Source organism: Rhododendron vialii, chromosome 9a (genome assembly GCF_030253575.1).
Source record: "Rhododendron vialii isolate Sample 1 chromosome 9a, ASM3025357v1".
Classification (NCBI taxonomy): Eukaryota; Viridiplantae; Streptophyta; class Magnoliopsida; order Ericales; family Ericaceae; genus Rhododendron; species Rhododendron vialii.
The window spans coordinates 24,742,501-24,762,367 of record NC_080565.1 but is presented as its reverse complement, the minus strand read 5'-3'; the positions used below and the strand labels follow the sequence as shown (position 1 = coordinate 24,762,367).

The 19,867-nt window shown below is 38.2% G+C and overlaps 3 protein-coding genes across 4 annotated transcripts in view; 1 reads left to right on the top strand and 2 right to left on the bottom strand.

Moving 5' to 3' along the window:
* Positions 1–748: 748 nt before the first annotated feature.
* LOC131300774 (probable calcium-binding protein CML25) lies at positions 749–1,796 on the bottom strand. The gene has a single exon (XM_058326758.1). The coding sequence runs from the start codon at positions 1,565–1,567 to the stop codon at positions 962–964; it is 606 nt and encodes a 201-aa protein (XP_058182741.1). The 5' UTR covers positions 1,568–1,796; the 3' UTR covers positions 749–961.
* Positions 1,797–6,644: 4,848 nt separating this feature from the next.
* On the top strand, positions 6,645–12,660 carry LOC131300665 (ankyrin repeat-containing protein At2g01680). Its single transcript, XM_058326601.1, has 3 exons — positions 6,645–7,150; positions 9,526–9,935; positions 11,448–12,660. The coding sequence occupies exons 1-3, from the start codon at positions 6,841–6,843 to the stop codon at positions 12,324–12,326; spliced, it is 1,599 nt and encodes a 532-aa protein (XP_058182584.1). The 5' UTR covers positions 6,645–6,840; the 3' UTR covers positions 12,327–12,660.
* A 781-nt stretch (positions 12,661–13,441) lies between these two features.
* The window catches only part of LOC131300497 (protein VAC14 homolog), a 15,221-nt gene continuing 8,795 nt past the window's right edge, over positions 13,442–19,867 (bottom strand). Inside the window, exons 14-20 of one of the 2 annotated variants that reach the window (XM_058326375.1) lie at positions 18,966–19,081; positions 18,718–18,838; positions 18,339–18,506; positions 18,043–18,165; positions 16,380–16,448; positions 15,155–15,445; positions 13,442–13,947 (exon numbers count right to left, since the gene is read on the bottom strand). In XM_058326375.1, coding sequence (XP_058182358.1) covers positions 13,834–13,947; positions 15,155–15,445; positions 16,380–16,448; positions 18,043–18,165; positions 18,339–18,506; positions 18,718–18,838; positions 18,966–19,081 — 1,002 coding nt within the window. In that variant the 3' untranslated portion in view covers positions 13,442–13,833. The remainder of the gene's footprint in view (positions 13,948–15,154; positions 15,446–16,379; positions 16,449–18,042; positions 18,166–18,338; positions 18,507–18,717; positions 18,839–18,965; positions 19,082–19,867) is intronic. The other variant, XM_058326376.1, reaches the window with a different exon arrangement.

Genomic DNA, 19,867 nt, shown 5'->3' with positions numbered 1-19,867 from the left:
TGGAGTACTTTTTTTTGACATGGACAAACGATTCCAATTATTTTACTTGAACAGAGAACATCACACTGTAACCATTGCTTGCACTATGAAGAAGTACCCGCTCACTTTTCATCAGCACGCACAGAAGACACGGAGAGATCTCTTGTTATTTCTAAAAAATACTCCAGGAAAAGTAGTCAAAAACAAAGAGCATAATAATCTTTCTATTATTATTATTTCACTAATTTGTCCTTTGCAATTAATTACTCGGAATTTTAAAATCATAAAGAAGCATGCAAAAGCATGAGCCATGAACAACTCTATAATGACTCAACATTCTCCCCAATCCAATTCAACAGTATCTCAATTGACAACACAAATTAACCACGAGAGAAATTTATTGACAGCTTCCTTATTGCTGTAATCAATCGCGATCGTCCAAAAGTATTCTGAACGATCCGAATTTTAATAAAAAAAAATCCAAGAAAAAGTTGAAACAGTTTCATATTCGGACCGTCCAAAATTAGGACCATTAACAACTAATCATTACTCCAAAAAGATTTTCTCATTAACCATCACCAAAACAAGATAACATTGAAATCCCCCAACAAATAATGCATTAATTGAAAGCAAAAACTATCCAGATACACAATGATCTTAGCATTCGTTGATGCGCGCGTGATCTCATCCGAACATATCCGGTTATATATAAAAAACGAATGCATCGGATTTCATAACGAAAATAACAGGAATACAGAGACAATTCATGTATTCACAATTCTCCGAATCCCTGCATTCCAATTCTGTATCCCCGAGAAATCCATTAACAACAAAATATCCTACCATTCGAAGGATAGCACGTATGATCGATCGGAACAAAGGAACGAAAAAAGAGGGAGAAATTAGAAAAATCAATGGAAATACTTGTTAGGGTTTTTTTTTTTGTTGTTCTGGTTTGATTGAGACACAAGGCTCGGTTTGCTCATTCGATCTTCAAACTGTGTGTTCTCTCCATCGCATCGAACCTCGATCCCTTGACCATCATGACCTTGAACTCCTCGAAATCGATCATCCCGTCGCCATCCCTATCCACGCCGCTGATCATCTTCCTGCACTCGGCGATGGAGCACTCCTCTCCGAGGCTCCTCATGACGTTGAGCAGCTCCTCGGCCGAGATCGAGCCGCTCCCGTCGACGTCGAACACGGAGAAGGCCTCCCTGAGGTTCTCCATAATCTCGTCGGAGTCGACGTCCTTGGTGTTGAGCTCGATGAACTCGTCGAGGTCGATGTGGCCATCGCCGTCCGCGTCAACCTCGCGGATCATGGCGGAGATCTCTTCGGGGGTGGCGGCGTGGCCGAGGCTGCCGAGGATGGAGGCGAGCTCTGAGGCGGAGATCTTGCCATCGTCGTTGGCGTCGAATTTCTTGAAGACTAGCTTGAGCTCCTCCGCGATCTGGGCATTGAGGGAGGAGGAGTTGAGGGAGGGGGAGCGGGAGACGGTGGGGGTGCCGGAGAGGGATTGGGCGCCGGCGAGGGAGAGGGCGACGCCGCCCCGTTTCTTCTTGCGGAATAAGGATTTGAAACCCATTGTTGGTGCAACAATAAGGAGAGAGAGAGAGAGAGAGAGAGAGAGAGAGAGAGAGAGAGAGAGAGAAGGGTGGTTATCAGGTTATGGGTTGAGACTCTAGAGAGAGAGAGAGTGAAAGACGCGTATATATGTTGAATGTGTTTGGAATGGGGAGGAATGTTGAAGGGAGAATCTCTCACCCTCTCTCTCTCTCTCTCTCTCTCTCTCTCTGGTATGGTATTGGGGTTTCCTATTTGTGGTGGGATTTGATTGGATTCGGAAACGAGATTTCCCCGTGGAGTTTGTTTAATATGTGGACCCATGGCGAGAGATTTGTTTCTTTAAATGTGCAGTCAAAGCGCCTTGCCTTATTCAAGGAGAATCATGATAAAAATTACAGTAATTATTTACGTGATTGAAATATGTTTATTTAACAGTAAATTAATGGTAAAAATAAATGGAAAATTTTAAAATAGCACATTGGGCTGACAATAGTGAGTGCGTGAATGTGTATTAAAGGGTATAAAAAATACACAGAAATACGTATTTTTTTTGTCTTCTAGTGTGGTTATCGTCAGCCCTGACAATAGCAAGACCGAAAATAAATAAGTTTTATACCCCTACTTGTCAAGAAATGAGTTTGGCACGCCACGGCCACACTGTAAAATTTGTCTTTTACTAATATGTTCAAAATAGGCATAGCACGTTTTCAAAAAAAACACCAAAATATTAGAGTGTTATTATTAAAAAGTGGAGCATCAAAATTATTTTTTTATTTTTTACATGAAAATTTTCTGCTTCAGGAAAATTTGACTCAGCTAATTTAGTTTTATTTATTATGTCTCAATTTTTTTGAAAAACCTTAAAGCGTGACCGGATGTGTATTTTTTAAAAAAAATTAATGTTGGACCACAAAAGTTTGAATGAATATATGTACTTCACCACAAATTCTCATGATTCCAACTATAAAAATTCACATGTTTTGAACCACCAAAATTTATATATTGGATCACATGTTATTTTCCACCAGAAAATCATATCTCGAGTAACATCACGAATATTAGAGAATTCACTTATGTGACCAAGGACAAAACCACTAATAGACAAGTAGTGTATCTTGACTCGGCTTCCCTTTAATTTTTCAATAAAACAGGTACCAATGATCTCGAGCCATGTTACTAAAGTGGATAAATAGATTGAAAAATGTTTTAATTCGAGTATTTTATACCCCACCTATTTGTTACCGACTACATGCATCTGTTCAAATTGAAAACCACATGGATCCATCTTATCAGGGTGTTATATATCCTGTATGGATTTGGGTTGTAACGGCTTATCCGAATCCGATTTGCTTTGAACCACTGCCCTAAAAAGATGGATATAGAGGAGTTATTATGTACACTCACGCATGTATCAAGTCCTTAATTTCCACAGTTGATGACTCCAAAGGGTGATGAATAGAAAAGTCGATGTCCACCCTTCTCTTTTACCGCTCCCTCAACCGCACTCAATCTCACCGTCAAAAAACTCTCTTCCTTGGAAAATTTTGTTTAAAAATCTGGACCATTGATTGCCGTGACGACACTGAGATTGAGCGGTAAAATCGTGCGATGGACATAACACTGCTCTAATGAATCCAGAGATATTTCGGTATAGATGGGACACGTACTAGTCATGATTGAGCCTAAATTCTGAAGTGATTTTGGGTGTTTTGTTAACGCCTCTAACGATATCGAACGAAGTTACAGAGACTTTAAACGACATACGGAGTATTTAATTTTGAACAAAATGAGCGGCTCCGATCATCTTTGTGTGACCCGAGAGGGAAGAAAAAGAGGTCTGTGCATAGCTGCTATGCACAGCTTGTTGTGCACGTAGCACAGCTCGTCCGAAAAGGGGCCGAAAATAGCCGGACTGCGGCCGTGTAGTTCATTTGAATTAATTGTGAACATGAGAGAAGCTGCCTGCTTGTTTTATACTCCCTCACAATCACATTTTACTGTTGTGGGTCAACCTTTTTTATTTTTTAAGTGTCGTGTGTCAACCTTGAAACCTGACCCCCGTTCGTTTTGACTTTGAGATTTTAAATTTGAATTTGTAAGTAATGAATGTAAAGAGAAATAAAATAATAATTAAAATTATGGATAGTGATTGAAAATAGAGAAAAAAATAAAAATAATAATTAAAAAAATAAAATAATGATTAGAATTCAAAATCTCAGAACAAACGGAGCCAAAAGTTTGTTAGGAACTCCTTGGAAAAAAGAGAAGAAAAAGAAGAATCTTTTATTATTATTATTTGATTTGTGGAGAGAGAGAAAAGGAATCACAAAACACATTAGGCACCGTTCAGTTGTCAGGAAAGTATAGGAAATGATGGAAAAATCAATTTTTTCATAACTTTTGTAGCGTTCAGTTGGCAAGAAAGTAGTGGGAAACTTGTTTTTAAGTTTTCCTGCAAGATTTACTTTCTTACAAAAATAATCCGGCCAAAAACATAGGATTTTGCGTCACGGAAAATTTTTTTCCATTGTGGGGCCAAAATAATTGGTGAGTAAGAATAAAAAAGTGAATGGCGCCAATACCAAAAAATACGAATTAGGTTCTTAGAAAGACACTTTGAGATTTACATGAGCAACAACAATTTCGACTACTATAGTGTTTTTTAAGATAATTGTTTTGGAAAAAGATTAGTAGTTTATTTTTTTTGAAAATATTTATTTATCTTGTCATTGATCTTCAATTTTGTTTTGTACTAACTAATTTTCAGTGAGTTTTTGCATCGGCAACTAATCAAGCATGGTTGTTTAATATTTATTTAGTTAGTTATCATCTACTTATTTTTTAAACTTCATTTGTACAGTTGATTATCAGATAATGTCAATTTAAATGGAGAATTTGCATGACCATTCAGAATATAGCAAATTGATTATAGAATTGCAAGTCGATTTTTTTATTTCATGTTAAGGCTTTGCATTAAATAAAATACATTTTCCGTATGTGTTAATTTTTGAAATATGATAGCCTATTATTTAGCTCTCAAAGTTACTTTTATTTAAAATTAGCCATGAGAATAAAATAAAGAAGTTTCTCATAAGGGTCTTTTCCAGGCAAATGAACCACTAAACTTTAGTTTTTCCGCAAAAAAAAATTGTCAAATGAATACTCACAGAAAAATAAATTTCTTTTTTATTTATTTCACTTTACTTAACTTTTTCTGAGAATAACTTTCCGATACAATATTCTTGGCAATTGAACGGAGCTTTAGGCAACACATTACTGAGAGTACAGTAAATTCTTATAATGTTTGCTTTTTATTTTTTTTATAGTATTTCTCCTCTCTTCTTTTTCTTTCCTTACAAAGCCAATGGGATCGTCTGGGACTCGTAAACAGAAAAGGACCCAGTTTCTGTGCAATTAAACTGCAGAAAGGTCTCTACTGTTTCATCATAGTCAAGATCTTTACATTTAACGGTTAACTCTTCCATGGAAGAGTTATGTTAAAATTCGAACGGTTAAAAACACTTTTGGACAGCTAGAAACTCGCGGACGACACTCAGTTTAACAACAGACTGCAGAGAAGCCAAAGTACTTCCCTCCTTGTTTAATCAAAAATTATAAAGCACTACCAAATACACAAATACTTACATTCCCACATTCACAATAGGATTGGGTCCCACACATTCTAAAATCACACCCAAACACTTACACATCCACACTCAAGATGTATAGTACGTTTGGGCTCCACCTCTTTTGTGAGTATGGGTGTTTATGTGTTGGTGTTTGGATGTGATAGTAGAATAGTTGATGTTTAATTTAAGTCTGAAAAGAGAAAAGTTTAAAATTAAAGAAATTAAAGTGAAAAGCCACTTTGTTTCCTATCTTAACTTTCACTTTCGTTTCTTTCATAAATTTCTTCACTTTCTTTTCTTTTATATATAAAATAAAATCATCAACCTTGAAAAGAAAATTCTTTCACAATAACTCTCTCTCATCTTCAATTTGAAAAATTATTGATTGCATTTGAGTATAGTCACATGAGGCCTCAGGTCCCTTCACTTCTATACATTGTTGCGAGCTCTAGAATAAGTGTATGAATCCACAATGTAGCAATGGAGGAGCTTTGGGCACTTCGGGCACCATTTGACGGTGCCAGGAGCACATAGGATTGTAAATTCTATCCACTTTAGGTCGAAAACTTGGGTTTTCCATCACCATCAATTGTAGGCCTCATCGTGCGTATATTATAATAATTTAAACTGTTCATTTTGTAGAACTCGCAAAATAATACATTTTTATAAATAAAAAATAGCTTTATTGGACATGGATAAGTATATAAAAAATTGAATTTTTTTTTAAAAAAATCGACAGTAAATAAGTTTAAAGTTAAACTATCTATAGCCGTATATTTTATAAATTAAGATTTAAATTTAATATACCTATCGATATCTAATAAATATAATTTTTTGTGTGAATATATTATTATACGGATCCTACAAGATGAACGATTCAAATAATTGAAAAAATTACACGGCAAAGCCCACGATGCATGGTGATAGGTTTCCACCTAGGTGGAAAGAATTTTTTCCCCGGAAAGTCTAGGGTTATTGCATGAAAATGCACTAATCGTCCACCGCGCGCTTATTGGGACCCACTCCGGGTCCCAAAAGAATACAGAAAAATATTCATAAAATTTTAAAATAATATTTCATGGAACTTTGTAAAAAATCGGGAAAATGACGGCTCAGGACGTGTTTTGATAATTAATACCGGTCAAGGACAAGCTAAGAATATTTGTTAATGCTGAAAATGTCATTGGCGGATATTAATTATCAAAGCACATCCTTAGCCGTCATTTTTCCAAAAAAATCAGCTCCAATGAATATCGGTAAGTATGTTTTTTCGGAATTCATAGGAACAAAACTGTTTAATTTTGCAGTTTTATTCTTACAAATTCAAAAAATATATCTATCGATATTCGTTGGAGCTCATTTCTTACCAAATTTCATAAAATATTATTTTAAAATTTATAAATATGTTTTTATATTTTTTTGAAATCCGGAGTGGGCCCCATTAGAGGCGTGATAGACGGCCACCCTCAGTTGACAACTCGCAAACACAGTCCTGTCCACAGAGAAAGGAGCGAGAGAAAGATACAGTAGAAAGTCTTCTCCACTGAAGACTCCAATCAGTGGAGAGAGAAAGAAAGACTACTACTGTACCCTTGTCCCTGTTCTTCACTCCACCATTAGAGAGAGAGAGAGAGCCCAAAGCCGCCGTTCTTTTCACCCTAACATGGACACGAAGAACCTCCGGTTCATAACCCACCAATCTTTCTTCACCGCCGTTCGTTCGGGCGACCTTGAATCGCTTAAGCTCATCGTCCAAACTGAAAACCCCGACGACCACCATCACCCGGCCTCCGTCTCCGCCCTCATGGCGCTCCAGACCGATGCGGGCGAGACGGCCCTCTTGATCGCCGCGAAGAACAATTCCCGAGAGACGTTTAGTTACTTGCTCGGCCTATGCGGTCTTGACGCCGTTAAGATCAGGTCCAAGTCTGATTTGAACGCCTTTCATGTCGCCGCCAAGCTTGGTCACCTGGGTATTCTTTCCACTTTTCTCACTCCTTGTGTACTAATTGGGATGCAATTTGCAGGATTATGAATTTATTTATTTTTATCAATCGGTAGGAGAGATGATTTATATTATGTATGAATTACAAAGTAAAACCCTGGACAATACATTGATTGTGAGAGTCCACAACATAACCAAATCCAACAAATCAATCAATAGAGGAAATAAGCCCATCATGGGGAGAAAGAAAGGAAAGCCCCTTTAAGGAAAGAACACTCATACGCATGTGGAGAGATTCAAACTCCTGACCTCTCCTAGTGAGATACAAGAGTCCTGGATAACTGAGCTAGCCCCAGTTGGTTAAAGGATTGTGTATTGTATCATTGAATTTTTCCACATATGGGTATTTGTGTATGGGATTCCAGTTTTGATTTGTCTTTCATTAATTTAATTCACTTTTTTTAAACAATAGTGAGAGGTAGCTTAGATTTCAGAATCAGAGACCTACTAGCATAATTTCACTACTTTTGAAGACCAATATGGGAATACTCACTAGCCCTGTTTGATTGGGGGGATTAAGGGTGGGATTGGACTATTAATCCCCTTACCTCTCCTAATCCCATGTTTATGTTGTTTTTAGTCCCCTCCGGATTAGTTATCCTCCATGCTTGGGACAAAACAAACCCGGGGTGTGTGGGACTATTAGTCCTGGGATTAAGGGGAGCTCCGGACTAGAGGTTAGATAACCAAGATGCCCCTAGATGGCTTTGGAAAAACACATAAGGGCTATTCTATGTAATTAAAAAATTAATTTTTCTATACTTCTAATTGGGAAAAAGACTTTTTCTACTGATTTGTTTTGGGCCTTATGTTTTGGCTATGTTTTTTGGAGAGCGGCTATAAGTACCGACGAGAAACGTAGGAAAATCGTATTGATGGCCGCACCGGGCTGTCTCCGGCCATCGGACGGCCCATTCGAGCCGTCCAAAATTCAAAAAAAAAAAACCGAGGGGGTCTACGCGGAAATCAACGGCAGATTAACCTTGTCCATTGTTCAATCCCATGCCCAAACAAACATGGGATATGAGAGACTATACTCCCAAATAGTCCCCTCACTAATAATCTCTTGCCTACAATCCCATGTAATCCAATCCCTCCTATCAAACAGGGCCTATGAGTTGTGTGAAAACTTTTTCCAGTGGTGTATAAAATTATTCTTTCCGCCTCAGGTGAAAACTCCATTGTTTCTGCCACCCGTTGTGGGCCTAACCGTGTGTTTATTGTAGTAATCTGAATCGTTGATTTTATGGGGCTCACAGTGTAGTATAACCACGCCAAAAAATTAGCTTGATCGGATATCGATAAATACATCAAAAATTAAATGTTGATCCATGCAACTTAGGAGTTCCCACCGTAGGTGGACAGAATTTAATCTCTTGTATATAGGGTTGAATTGGGTCTGATTTGCATTTATCCACTATGCTACTTTGCTTGCAATTTGCGCAAGGTTTTTTTTTTTTTTTTTTTTCATGGGCATTTGAAGAATCTACAAATTCTACATTACCTTAATCCCAACTCAACTCGTCAATAAGGGTGGCAACTTCCTCTCTCTGTAGCATTGAACTTGCAATCCCATTGCATCTGAGTACATCTATGCAATCGCTGGGCCAACTGACCCGGTTAATTTTCATAAGGTCAAGGCTGTTGAATTTTCTACGTATGGGTACACTTGTATGTTTTTTTTGATTGGGTATTCTTTACATCTTACCTCTCTCTTAGTTTGCTCTGCAATTTTACATGAATTGAGTTTTGAAGCGTTTGATTTTCCACCTATGGGTAAATGTGCATAAGGGTTTCAATTGAATGTCTTCACATTTTTTGCTCTCGTTTAGTTGTTTTTCTAGTTAGGACAATTAAGTTTAAAATCTTGGAATTTCCAACATATGGTTTTATACAGGAAGGATCATTGGTGACATTACCTCAACAATCCAAAGTTGTTTTCGGAAATGTGAGTCAAGAAGTGATTGACAGGTGTAAATGGACCTTGTGGCGATATGAGTGTTCATGAATGAATTTGTGTAGGCATGCACACCATTTGCATGGTAAAGTTGAGTCATCTACATCAGCTAGGGTGATATGAGTGTTCATGAATGAACATCTATGTTTTCAAAGTAATTGAAGTTTACTAATCTAATTGTTTTTTACAAGCTTTGATTGATGCAAGTCAATACAAGTATCTCAGTCAGCGCATAATGTGGAAGTTTGTCATGAAGACTAAGAAATTAGAAAGAATTTAGGTGTAAATATTTTGTTATCTCATCATACAATGGTTCCTGCATATATTAATTGCTGATCCGCCTGCACATTATATTCACGGTTTTTCCATGACCTTCATTTTTGTAGGAATTGTGAAGGAACTTCTGGGCATGTGGCCTGAGCTTTGTAGGTTATGTGACTCCTCAAACACAAGCCCTCTATATTCAGCTGCCGTGCAGGACCACTTGGATGTGGTGAATGCCATATTAGATACAGATGCCAGCTCAATGCGGATAGTGAGGAAAAATGGGAAAACTGCTTTACACACAGCTGGAAGGTATGGTCTTCTGCGAATCGTTGAAGCACTTATAAACAGAGACCCGGGAATCGTCCCCATCAAGGATAAGAAGGGCCAAACTGCACTCCATATGGCTGTGAAGGGTCAGGATACTTCGGTAGTGGAGGCAATATTGAGTGCTGATTACTCAATACTGAATGAGCGCGATAAGAAGGGGAATACAGCTGTCCATATAGCCACAAGGAAATGCCGCCCACAGGTATCTTTCAGAATGATTGTTATTAAATGGAATTGCTAGAAGCATGTGAGTAACGATCAGGGGTTGGATGTGTTTGGGTCTAAAATAACGCTTGATGAAATGTACATGAAAACCCTATTTAATTGAAGGGATACTATGCTAATCAACCTGATTGAGTTCAGCTCGGTTCCCACAAGTTCGAGTTCATACTATACCCCGAGCTCAAACAGAAAATTGGGATTTGTTTAGCCAAGGTCGATCAACAATGTGATCTCCTCAATATTCAAGCACTTTGGTATTATTATAAAAATTCATAAAATTGTGGAGAAAATAATGACAAAGTAACCTGTTGCAAGACCATAAATACATGACATCATTTATTTTGGATCATAAAAATCTCCCTCTATCCCACTTTGTTGTGCCTGTTTCGTTTTCGGCACTTCACAAAAAATTGTCTATATTTCACAATCTATAATATTTTTTATGATTTCAAAAACTTTGTTTAAGAGAATTAATTGAGATCTATCAAACAAAATTTATATTGAATATTTTAAAATGAAGAGATATAGACAATTTTTTAAGACGTCCAAGAAAGGAAACGGGCAGATCAAAGTGGGATGGAGAGAGTAACTGATATGGATAGTACTTTGTACTTAAGATCCCTTTTGCAAAAATGGCCCATGGTCCTTACGGTTATAGCATATTCATTGCCTGGGGTTGTTTGTGGCAACTTTTATCAAGCTGAGCCAAGCTCTAGTCAGGACTCAGTCTTTTATCTAAGCCATGAGCGGATCTTGAATGGAGGTTAACAAATGTGCACCAACCCTGAGCAGAGTGCGCACTAATAACCCAGCAGAGTTTAGCCAATAATTCAGCTTGACATGACTCATTTTAATTCAATTTGTGCTCTAGCATAGAAGGCCTCTTGGCTCTTCATGTCAAGGTTAATGTGTTTGTAAACACTCTCTAGTCATTTACACTCTTATGGCTCATGTCTGAATTGACTGAGATCTGTGTGTGATATAGAATGACTCTCCGAATGATTATCCAAGTTGGTGTTAATCTCTGACGGCTGCTCGGAAAATCATTAGGATACTTTTAGACTCCTGAATCCTGACATTTCTATTATCAGTGAACTCACATCAACAACTATGAAAGTAGAAATATGGTCTCTTTTACCAATGAACAGTTGATGATTGTGTGTGAAACTGAACTTGTACACTCAAGACCTGCATAACTTGTACGCTCAAGCCATGAAGGGGTTGTTTCTCATTTACTGGGTGACGTTAACAATTTGATAGCATGACTCTTGACTCATGAGGTCAAAACAGAAACGAAATATGGTGAATACACAAACTTTAAGGTACTTCAGTTTTGGAAATTTGAGATCAGAGAGATTGAAATAGGTTATGCAACTATTTACCTTCTCTTGTGTCAAATTATGTTTGAAATTCCTTGTCTGCATTTTGGGTTGATTTCCTTGCTGTTGTTGTCTGTAGTCTGTCAATTCTATTAATGTTCTCCGTCTTTCAGATAATTGGCCTTTTGTTGAGCTACAAATCTGTTGAAGTCAACGCCATTAACAACCAACATGAAACCGCATTGGATTTAGCAGACAAACTCCAATACGGAGAATCTGCACTAGTAATCCAGGAAGCTCTCAACGAAGCTGGTGCTAAGCACGCAAGGCACGTAGGCAAAGTGGATGCAAACATGGAACTCAAAAGGGCTGTGAGTGATATAAAGCATGAGGTCCAGTCCCAATTCGTACAAAATGAGAAAACCAACAGGCGGGTTTCTGGTATTGCCAAAGAACTGAAGAAAATTCATAGGGAAGCGGTTCAGAATACAATTAATTCAGTCACTGTTGTTGCCGTTCTGTTTGCCTCCATTGCTTTCCTTGCAATATTCAATTTACCTGGCCAATATGTGAAAACTGGACCAGGAGCGGGGGAAGCTAATATAGCTCATACAGTAGCATTTCGGGTATTTTGCCTTCTAAACGCTGCTTCCCTTTTCATCTCTTTAGCTGTTGTCGTGGTTCAAATCACTTTGGTTGCTTGGGACACAAGGGCTCAGAGACGGATTGTTTCCGTAATCAACAAGCTCATGTGGACTGCATGCATAAGCACTTGTGGGGCGTTTTTGTCAATTGCCTTTGTGGTCGTGGGAAAGCAAAGCTCGTGGATGGCTATTACTATAACTGCAGTGGGAGCGCCGATTCTGTTGGGAACTCTGGTTGGCTTGTGTTACTTTGTTTTCCGGCAACACTTTGGATTTTTTGGCAACGATTCACAGAGACGCATACGGAGGGCTAGCGGGAGTAAATCTTTCTCGTGGTCCCATTCTGCTAATATTTCTGAGTTTGACGAGTATAATTCAGACCACGAGAAGAAGATCTATGCTCTGTGACCTTTTGTCAATAATATAGTACACCCGCTGATCAAAAGAATAATATAGTACGCTGAAAGAGAGATGCTATTAGGAATTCGGTTGTTTGCTATGGTTTGGAGCATTGTGCATGTAGTTTAAAGGTTGTGGAAGCAAGAGTTGTTTGGATGTAGTCAATTTCATTGTTAACAATGAGAGGGCTGTGTAGATAGTTGTATATATGCATGTATCTAGAATTTCGAGTTGTACTATATGGGTTGCGAGCTCTTGGTAGAAGTGGGACTTGTATACTCGTACGTATTTCATAATAATAAAATTTGGGGAGACAAAACTCTCCAGTACTGTTTATTCGCAATTTCTTTTTCTCAATTCTTGTTTACGAATATGGTATTTAATCACCATTCGCATTGCTTGTGAGCTTGTCTCTCTTTTAAGTACTTTATGTAGCCAGAAACCATACAAAATAGGGAAGAACCTTAGAACTCTCCCAACTTGTATCATGGATGCAAAATATGTACGTCTGCCCGCGACTAGAATGAATTATGGGTTTTTGGTTTGACTGGCATCTCGTCAGTGTACACATTTGAGGCTCATTATTGGTCTATTTTGATGATCAGAATTGTTCATTTTCTAAAATTTATCGACCACAATACGAAGCCAAAAATCATGTTGATTGGATGCCATTTGCCACTCGGTACCTAATCAAAACACATTTCTCATTCGAAAAATAGGCAGCACATGCTGGATTTAATCTTGTTTCTTAAATGCTGAACGTTTTCCAATCAGTTATTTTTTTAAACCTGATTGGTACCTAATCAACGTGATTCCTTATGACTGATATTTGGACTTTAATCATTGAAATAGGTCTATTAATGAGCAAACCGCACAGTGGAGTCTACTACCATGATGAACAGTATAAAAGCCGGCTACTTCTGGTTCGGGAACGAAGTTCAAATACCAGTTACAGTGAAATCAGACAAAGATTGGCCGCAGAATCTCCATTTTAGAATCCCATCAACCAATTTTAACATAAACTAATGACTTCGCAAAAACAACTACTGAGGCGAATCCATTCAGAGAGAGAACTATATTTTGCAATTCAGAAACCTTCAGAGAAGGATCAAAATGGAGGAAAATGGAGGAAATATACTTTCTCTATAAGCAATGCCGTAGAAGTTCATATTTGAATTGGACGATTCATTATTATAACTGTTGCAACTGATGAACAATTAGACCAAACTGCATCCTCTAAAATTGAATATCTACCTTCTGGCCCATATGGTTTTCAATAAAAACAGTGGACCACATGAGCGCAGCACCCCGTTCAAGTAAAGAATAGCTCTGAGACACCAGAAGCTCAATTCACAACCCAAACCCCCGCCATCATCCCAGCCTTTATAAGTTGAACAAAATCAAACTACTACTGATATACAATTTACAAATTCTACCCAGATCTCTCATCCAACTCGCAAAAGCACTGAGACCGGTGTATGACCACCCTCCATTTCGGGGGCAAACCTGAAAATGATTAAATTTGTAACTGTCCCGGACCTCTACGTGACGATCTTGAAGGAGGTCCGCTCATGTCTGGTACAGGCGAAGGTCGACGAGGTTCTTCTGGTCTCTGCACCTCCTGCATACACTTGATGTCAGGAGATTTCCATCAATAACCAATTACAAAAGGAGAAGCTCCAATTGGATGAGAAATGAAGGAACTTGAGGTTGTACATAATAAATTTGAAGTTTCCACCAGAGATGGATTGATCATTCCAAAGTAAAGGATCCCATAGAGAAAGTAATAGGATAGGATTTCCAAGACAATCACAGTTATATCAAATCCTATAGATGTATCTGTCAAATTCGAACTCGAAATGTAAAACATCAACTGCAGAATAAGAGGTTAAACTTACTGAATACGTGATGTCAAAGTCATTGATTCAAAATCTATAAAGTCATTGATTCAAAATCTATAAATCCAGACGCAACCTAAGAGTTTTAAAATACGAAGTTATCATGAAACCATATTAGCTGATAAAGTCTCAAGCAAAAGAAACCAATGTCTCCCTCTCAAGTCCAACTATTATAAACCAAGCACTATAAATCCCCCCTCAAACTATTAGGAGCAGAACAACTTCTTTTTACTAGGCCACAAAACCAATCACAATCACATCTAAAACATACAGAGTCGCATCTTTCAGTAGAGGATATACATCTCAGGATTCCGTTCACCTTAACCACATCTAGACTTTCAGAAGAAGCCAACCACAAAGATATCTTTCAGGGTGACTTAAACATCTAGACAAGAGAGTCCCTTATTTTTCCAGCAAACTCACACTCAACCCACGTCTCTGCTTCATTTCACCCACACCTTGACCAAGAGAGTCAAGACATATATGGCATTCCTAGTTCTCCCCTAGAAAAATCCGCTCTAATCTATTACCATTTACTATTACGCAAGCACTCGGAAAAACATCTCATGTCCATTTGTATAATCATATTGGGTTGCAACAAAGGTAAAACCTCGTAAAAAAAAACGGAATTTTAGAAATGGAAAGTGCATTATTTCTCCGGCAAACTCACACTCAACCCACGTCTCTGCTTCATTTCACCCACCCCTTGACCAAGAGAGTCAAGATATGTGGCATTCCTAGTTCTCCCCTAGAAAAATCCGCTCCAATCAATTACCATTTATTACGCAAGCACTTGGAAAAACATCTCATGTCCATTTTTATAATCATATTGTGTTGCAACAATGCTAAAGCCTCGTAAAAATAATGGAATTTTAGAAATGGAAAGTGCAGTTCTCTAATGAAACGAATGAAGTAATAAAATATAAACTTTTGGCAAACCTTTGAAGATGAAGTAGAATTGTAGCGCGACTGTGTTTGTGATTTTGAGTGCATACGGTGCTGCTGCTGCATCTGCTCAAACTGTTGCAGCCTGGAAGCGAAGTTTATTCCATTTTGCACACTCCGCAGATCTTCGTCCATGTCACCATCCTCAGATACAGGTGATCCACTTATCATACGATGGACTTGGGAGTAAGAGTTACCGGACGTCCATTTGGACTGCTCGCTACTAAAGGAGTATGAGGGCACGGTTTTTAATCGAGTCTTTAGTACCCTGAAGGCCTTACTTTGCTACATTTAGGGGTAAAAGCACAAAATGTATCAAGAAAAGACTCAAGTGCAATAAAAGCAACAGCTGAGGTAAAATTAAGAAAAATTTAAAACTGAATTGAATGTGTATAAGGTCTACTCTACATGCCTTTGGAACAATTTTCAAACCCCTAAGAATGACTCAAATTTTTGAACACTTAACCTCCTCAACACACACACGAAAAAAAACACTTGAGGTTATAGCATCACACATCCTGTCTAGCAATCTATAGATGGCAACGGGGGAGCGTTTGGGTTGGGAACACAAATATGATCTGACCGAATTACTAAGAGAAAATTGAGATACCATGCTTGAGGTAAAGACGAAAGCATTTGACATGTTATATGAGATGCACTGAAGTTCTTGCACAAGAGCCAGGTTGGAAACCCCAGAAATTTTTATCTTGTCAGTTTATAAAAGCAATATCAATGCATGAACTGGACTTGATAGCCATGTCATTGCTTCAAACCCAACATAACGAATAAACATCAGAAGACTGATTAGCTAGCAGGGTCACTAACTTTCTAAGAACACAACTGCCCTGAAGTTATAAAAAAAAAAAAGGGGGGGGGGGGTGCTGGGTGTGGGTGTGGGAAGACATGCTTCAATTTTTCCATCACCACAAGAGCAAAAGTTTGTCCTGCTTCCAGAAGTACAACACCGTTGCCATACAGTGGTAAAAGTACTATCTTCGGCATCATATGTAATGGATATAAAGTGGGGCAGTCAAAATCTATATGTTCTGCACATTTTTGTTCCTTAGTTTTTTAATATAAATATAAAAGATAGTAGTACCTACATTCCATTTAGACTTAGGTCATAGACATAGTCAGACTTTCTTTCTGTCTTTCCTTATTTGGGAACCTAGTAACCTCTCTGGAATTAATGCTTAACCATAGGGAATAATGGAAATACCTGGGGAAGCAGCATCAGAAGACCATATAAAGCCTTTAACAACCACATATATCTTCCAGGTTCAAGAAGCTGCAAGACATAAAAAACAGCTGAGATACTTGAGATCCCCCATTGTTCGAAAAAATTAAATAGAAGAAACAAATGAATCTTTAATAAGGAGCATATGAACACATGCCCTAAAATTGTTTCGGCTATCCACATTAGGGGCAGGCTTCTACATGCGATAAAAGTTGAGTCTGCTTCATTCAAGTGATAAAACATCCAATAACAAAAAGAAATTATTTTCATCTATGGATGACGGGTGTAAAACACATTTCTAAGGCGAATCATGACCAGTTTGCTCTCATATTCTCTTTCTAAAACTTCATTCCACCTTGATTTTTAAATTACTGCATTTTATCTTTCTTCCTCCTAAGAAGAAGGGATGTGCGCATGTCGAGAGTCCAATTGGGTTTCTTGTCAAGCCATCACCCAAACCGACCACATCGGGTCTGTAACCTGAGCACCCAATTTCGAAACATGTAAACCGACTGGATCGGGCTAGTTGGATGGCTGTCGGGTTGCAGTAGGCTAGGTCGGGTGATTGGTTTGAGCCATTTTTCCATTCAAAAAAGGAAACCAAATGAAACAAAAATTGAGGGGGAAAAAACAGATATAGAGTTTTGAAGGTAAAGGAAGGAGGCAATTGTGGGCATGATGAAAGTGCCACCGTCAAGAGATGGATAGTGAGAGGAATTCGCCCCGAATAATAGGTGGAGATAGTAGCCCACAATCTGCTGATCTGGTGGAAGGGGTTAGAGCCTCTGGATATGGAGAGAGAGAGAGAGAGAGTAGGACGTTTGGGAGACGGGAGTGGAAACGGCTTTGAATACGTGATGAAAAAGGTAGGGTTAGGTAAGAAAACAAAAAGGCATGTTATCCATGCCACACAAACAGTTGAGACAGCATATGATAACAGGTTGGTCTGCTTTCGGGTTATGAGGATCCTTGCACCCTTATTAAGAAGAACGTTAAGGAAATAAATAACAACTATTTTGGTATCACTTTGGATCACAAATTCACCATTTTGGAATGAAGTTGTTCCTCTATGGGAAAGTGCATTTGAAAAGAAAATCGCTGCGATATTTGTGTTTTCTGTTGTGGTACAACTCGGTGGACAGTGACCGGGATGGAAGGAGCTGCAAGTGGCGATCTGTAATTGCCTAATTGGGCTGGAACAGGTCCCAAAGGGATGGATTGGTGCAGTATGATGGAAATAAACGAAGAGGAAGAAGTGTTCTGATTTCCCTGGTTCTGGGCAATAAAATTTTGTGGAAGGGCAAAAGTTTCGATGTGTGTTTTCCCTCAATTGTTATTATACGAGAACTCTGACAGGGAGGTAGTGTACACCAAAAGTTACAAGGGAAGTCCTATAATTGTCAAAAACCTCGCAGGAGGTCTGTATAACTATCGCAATACACTAACTGTGGCTTACTGGCTTCTACAGCAAGCAGACAATGTGGAAAGCATGCAATAATTCACCAAGGAATATACAAAAAAGGCCATTACTTAACTCTTCATTAACTGCAAACACAACACAACACTAAACATAAGAAGTTAAAGCATGCAGGAAGCTTAAGTTTGAGTAATTATATGTTATATAACTACAGGAACAGAAACGTGCCTGCAACCTAAGATAAGCAAAAATTGGAGTCTCTAGTAGGTGGATCAGTTTATCCAACTGAACCAAGAATTTAACATTGATGTCTTCCTCAACCATAGATTGAATGATGGAACTTGCATGCTGGTAAGCCTGTAAATAAACAAAACATGCAAAAAGATCATGAGAACTGAGAAGATGAACAAAATGTTGCAGCATCTAACCAAAGGGGAAAGTGAATGCGACCAATATGGGAAGAAAGGGAACTGGGCATTTCTTTACAAATTCCAAGTAAAAATGGTCACGACTAAGTGATGAAGCCATGCCTGAGCTAATAAGCAGAGACTTATAATCGCCATTGGTGAATGGCACCATGAAGAGTACAAAGAAAGAAATAAGTCTTTTCCAGCAGGATTGACCAGTGAGTGTTTGAGAAGACCACGAAGCTCAGACAATTCAGAGGAAGTGAGTAAAATCAAGTTCAAAGCCTGAAACAGAAATTAGAACCACACAAATCGTTACTATGACAGGTAAAGTAAGACAAATTCACTCCATTTTTTAAAGGTGAAAGCAATATGAAATACAGAACACAGATGAGGGAGTTCTGGAGATGCACCACTCTATCTACTAAAATAATGCACATTCAAAATATCATCATCTTAGTTCTTAAACGGTCGGCATTCGAGATGATGACCAAACCTGGACCATAATTGTCGCAAAATCCAAGTCACATTCTCCCACAAGTATTGTGGAGAGTTCCCGATAGACTCTTTCAGCATCTAAAAGAACACAAAGTCGGCGGACTATCAAAGCCCCACGCCTGAAAGGACAATTTGAATAATCAAAAATTCAATTAAGATATCTCAGCCCATTGACAAATCATGGTAACAAAAACAGATTCTTAGAACAGCAAAGTAAATTCTCAAATAGCAAAGGGAAAGCCTCACTTCTCCAGCAAGGTGGTGTCAATTCGAAAGTTATGCACCAAGAAAACTACAAGCTGGCGGAAATTTAGCGGGTCTTTGGCTATGCACGCATGCACCTCAAGCACCAGGAGAACTACCTGGGAAAAAAGGAAAATATCAAGGATAACAGCATATGACACAAAATAAAGAAGATACAGATACTTATAAAATTTATACTTTGATCTGCACATCCAAAAAACTAACTTTTAACCCCAACTTGGCAAATAAACCAGATATAAGCTATGCGAGAGCTATGTTAAACAAACCCTTCAAAAATGAGTTGAAGTACCTGTGATGCTGCGTCGATAGAACACAACACAGCACGGGTCCCAGATATGGATACGATCCTTTGTGTTTTTAAGGGATACTTCTCAAGTTTTTATGTTTTCCAAGAAAATATAGGTAGAGTAAAATCAGTGCCAAATATAATAAGGGTGAGTTCACAACTTTCCACGCTATAGTTTTTTTGTCTTCTGACTAATGCCAAAATACCACTTGGTTCCACTAAAAATACCATTTAGTCCATTTAGCTAAGGGAAATGAGTTGCCTTGAATAGTGGGAATTTTTGGACTAAGTATCATTTATTCAATCACTGTATTCCGTATTTTGTCTATTTTACATCATTTTATTCTAGAACTTTCACTGCAACTATGTTCAAGTTACAGTAAACTCATTGCATATAACTTGATATAACATGAATAACTTTTACTTTCGTACAATATAAAGCTACTTTATTAGCAATTTACACAACGTATCCCAGTGCTCGCATACAACTTTTCAATCCTTTTTTCCCGAGCTGTCCTGCTCTACAATTTGGAGTTTGGTGTGTCCGACTGTAGGAATACACGCACACCCGAGTTCCATCTTAGATACTGAGAGAGAC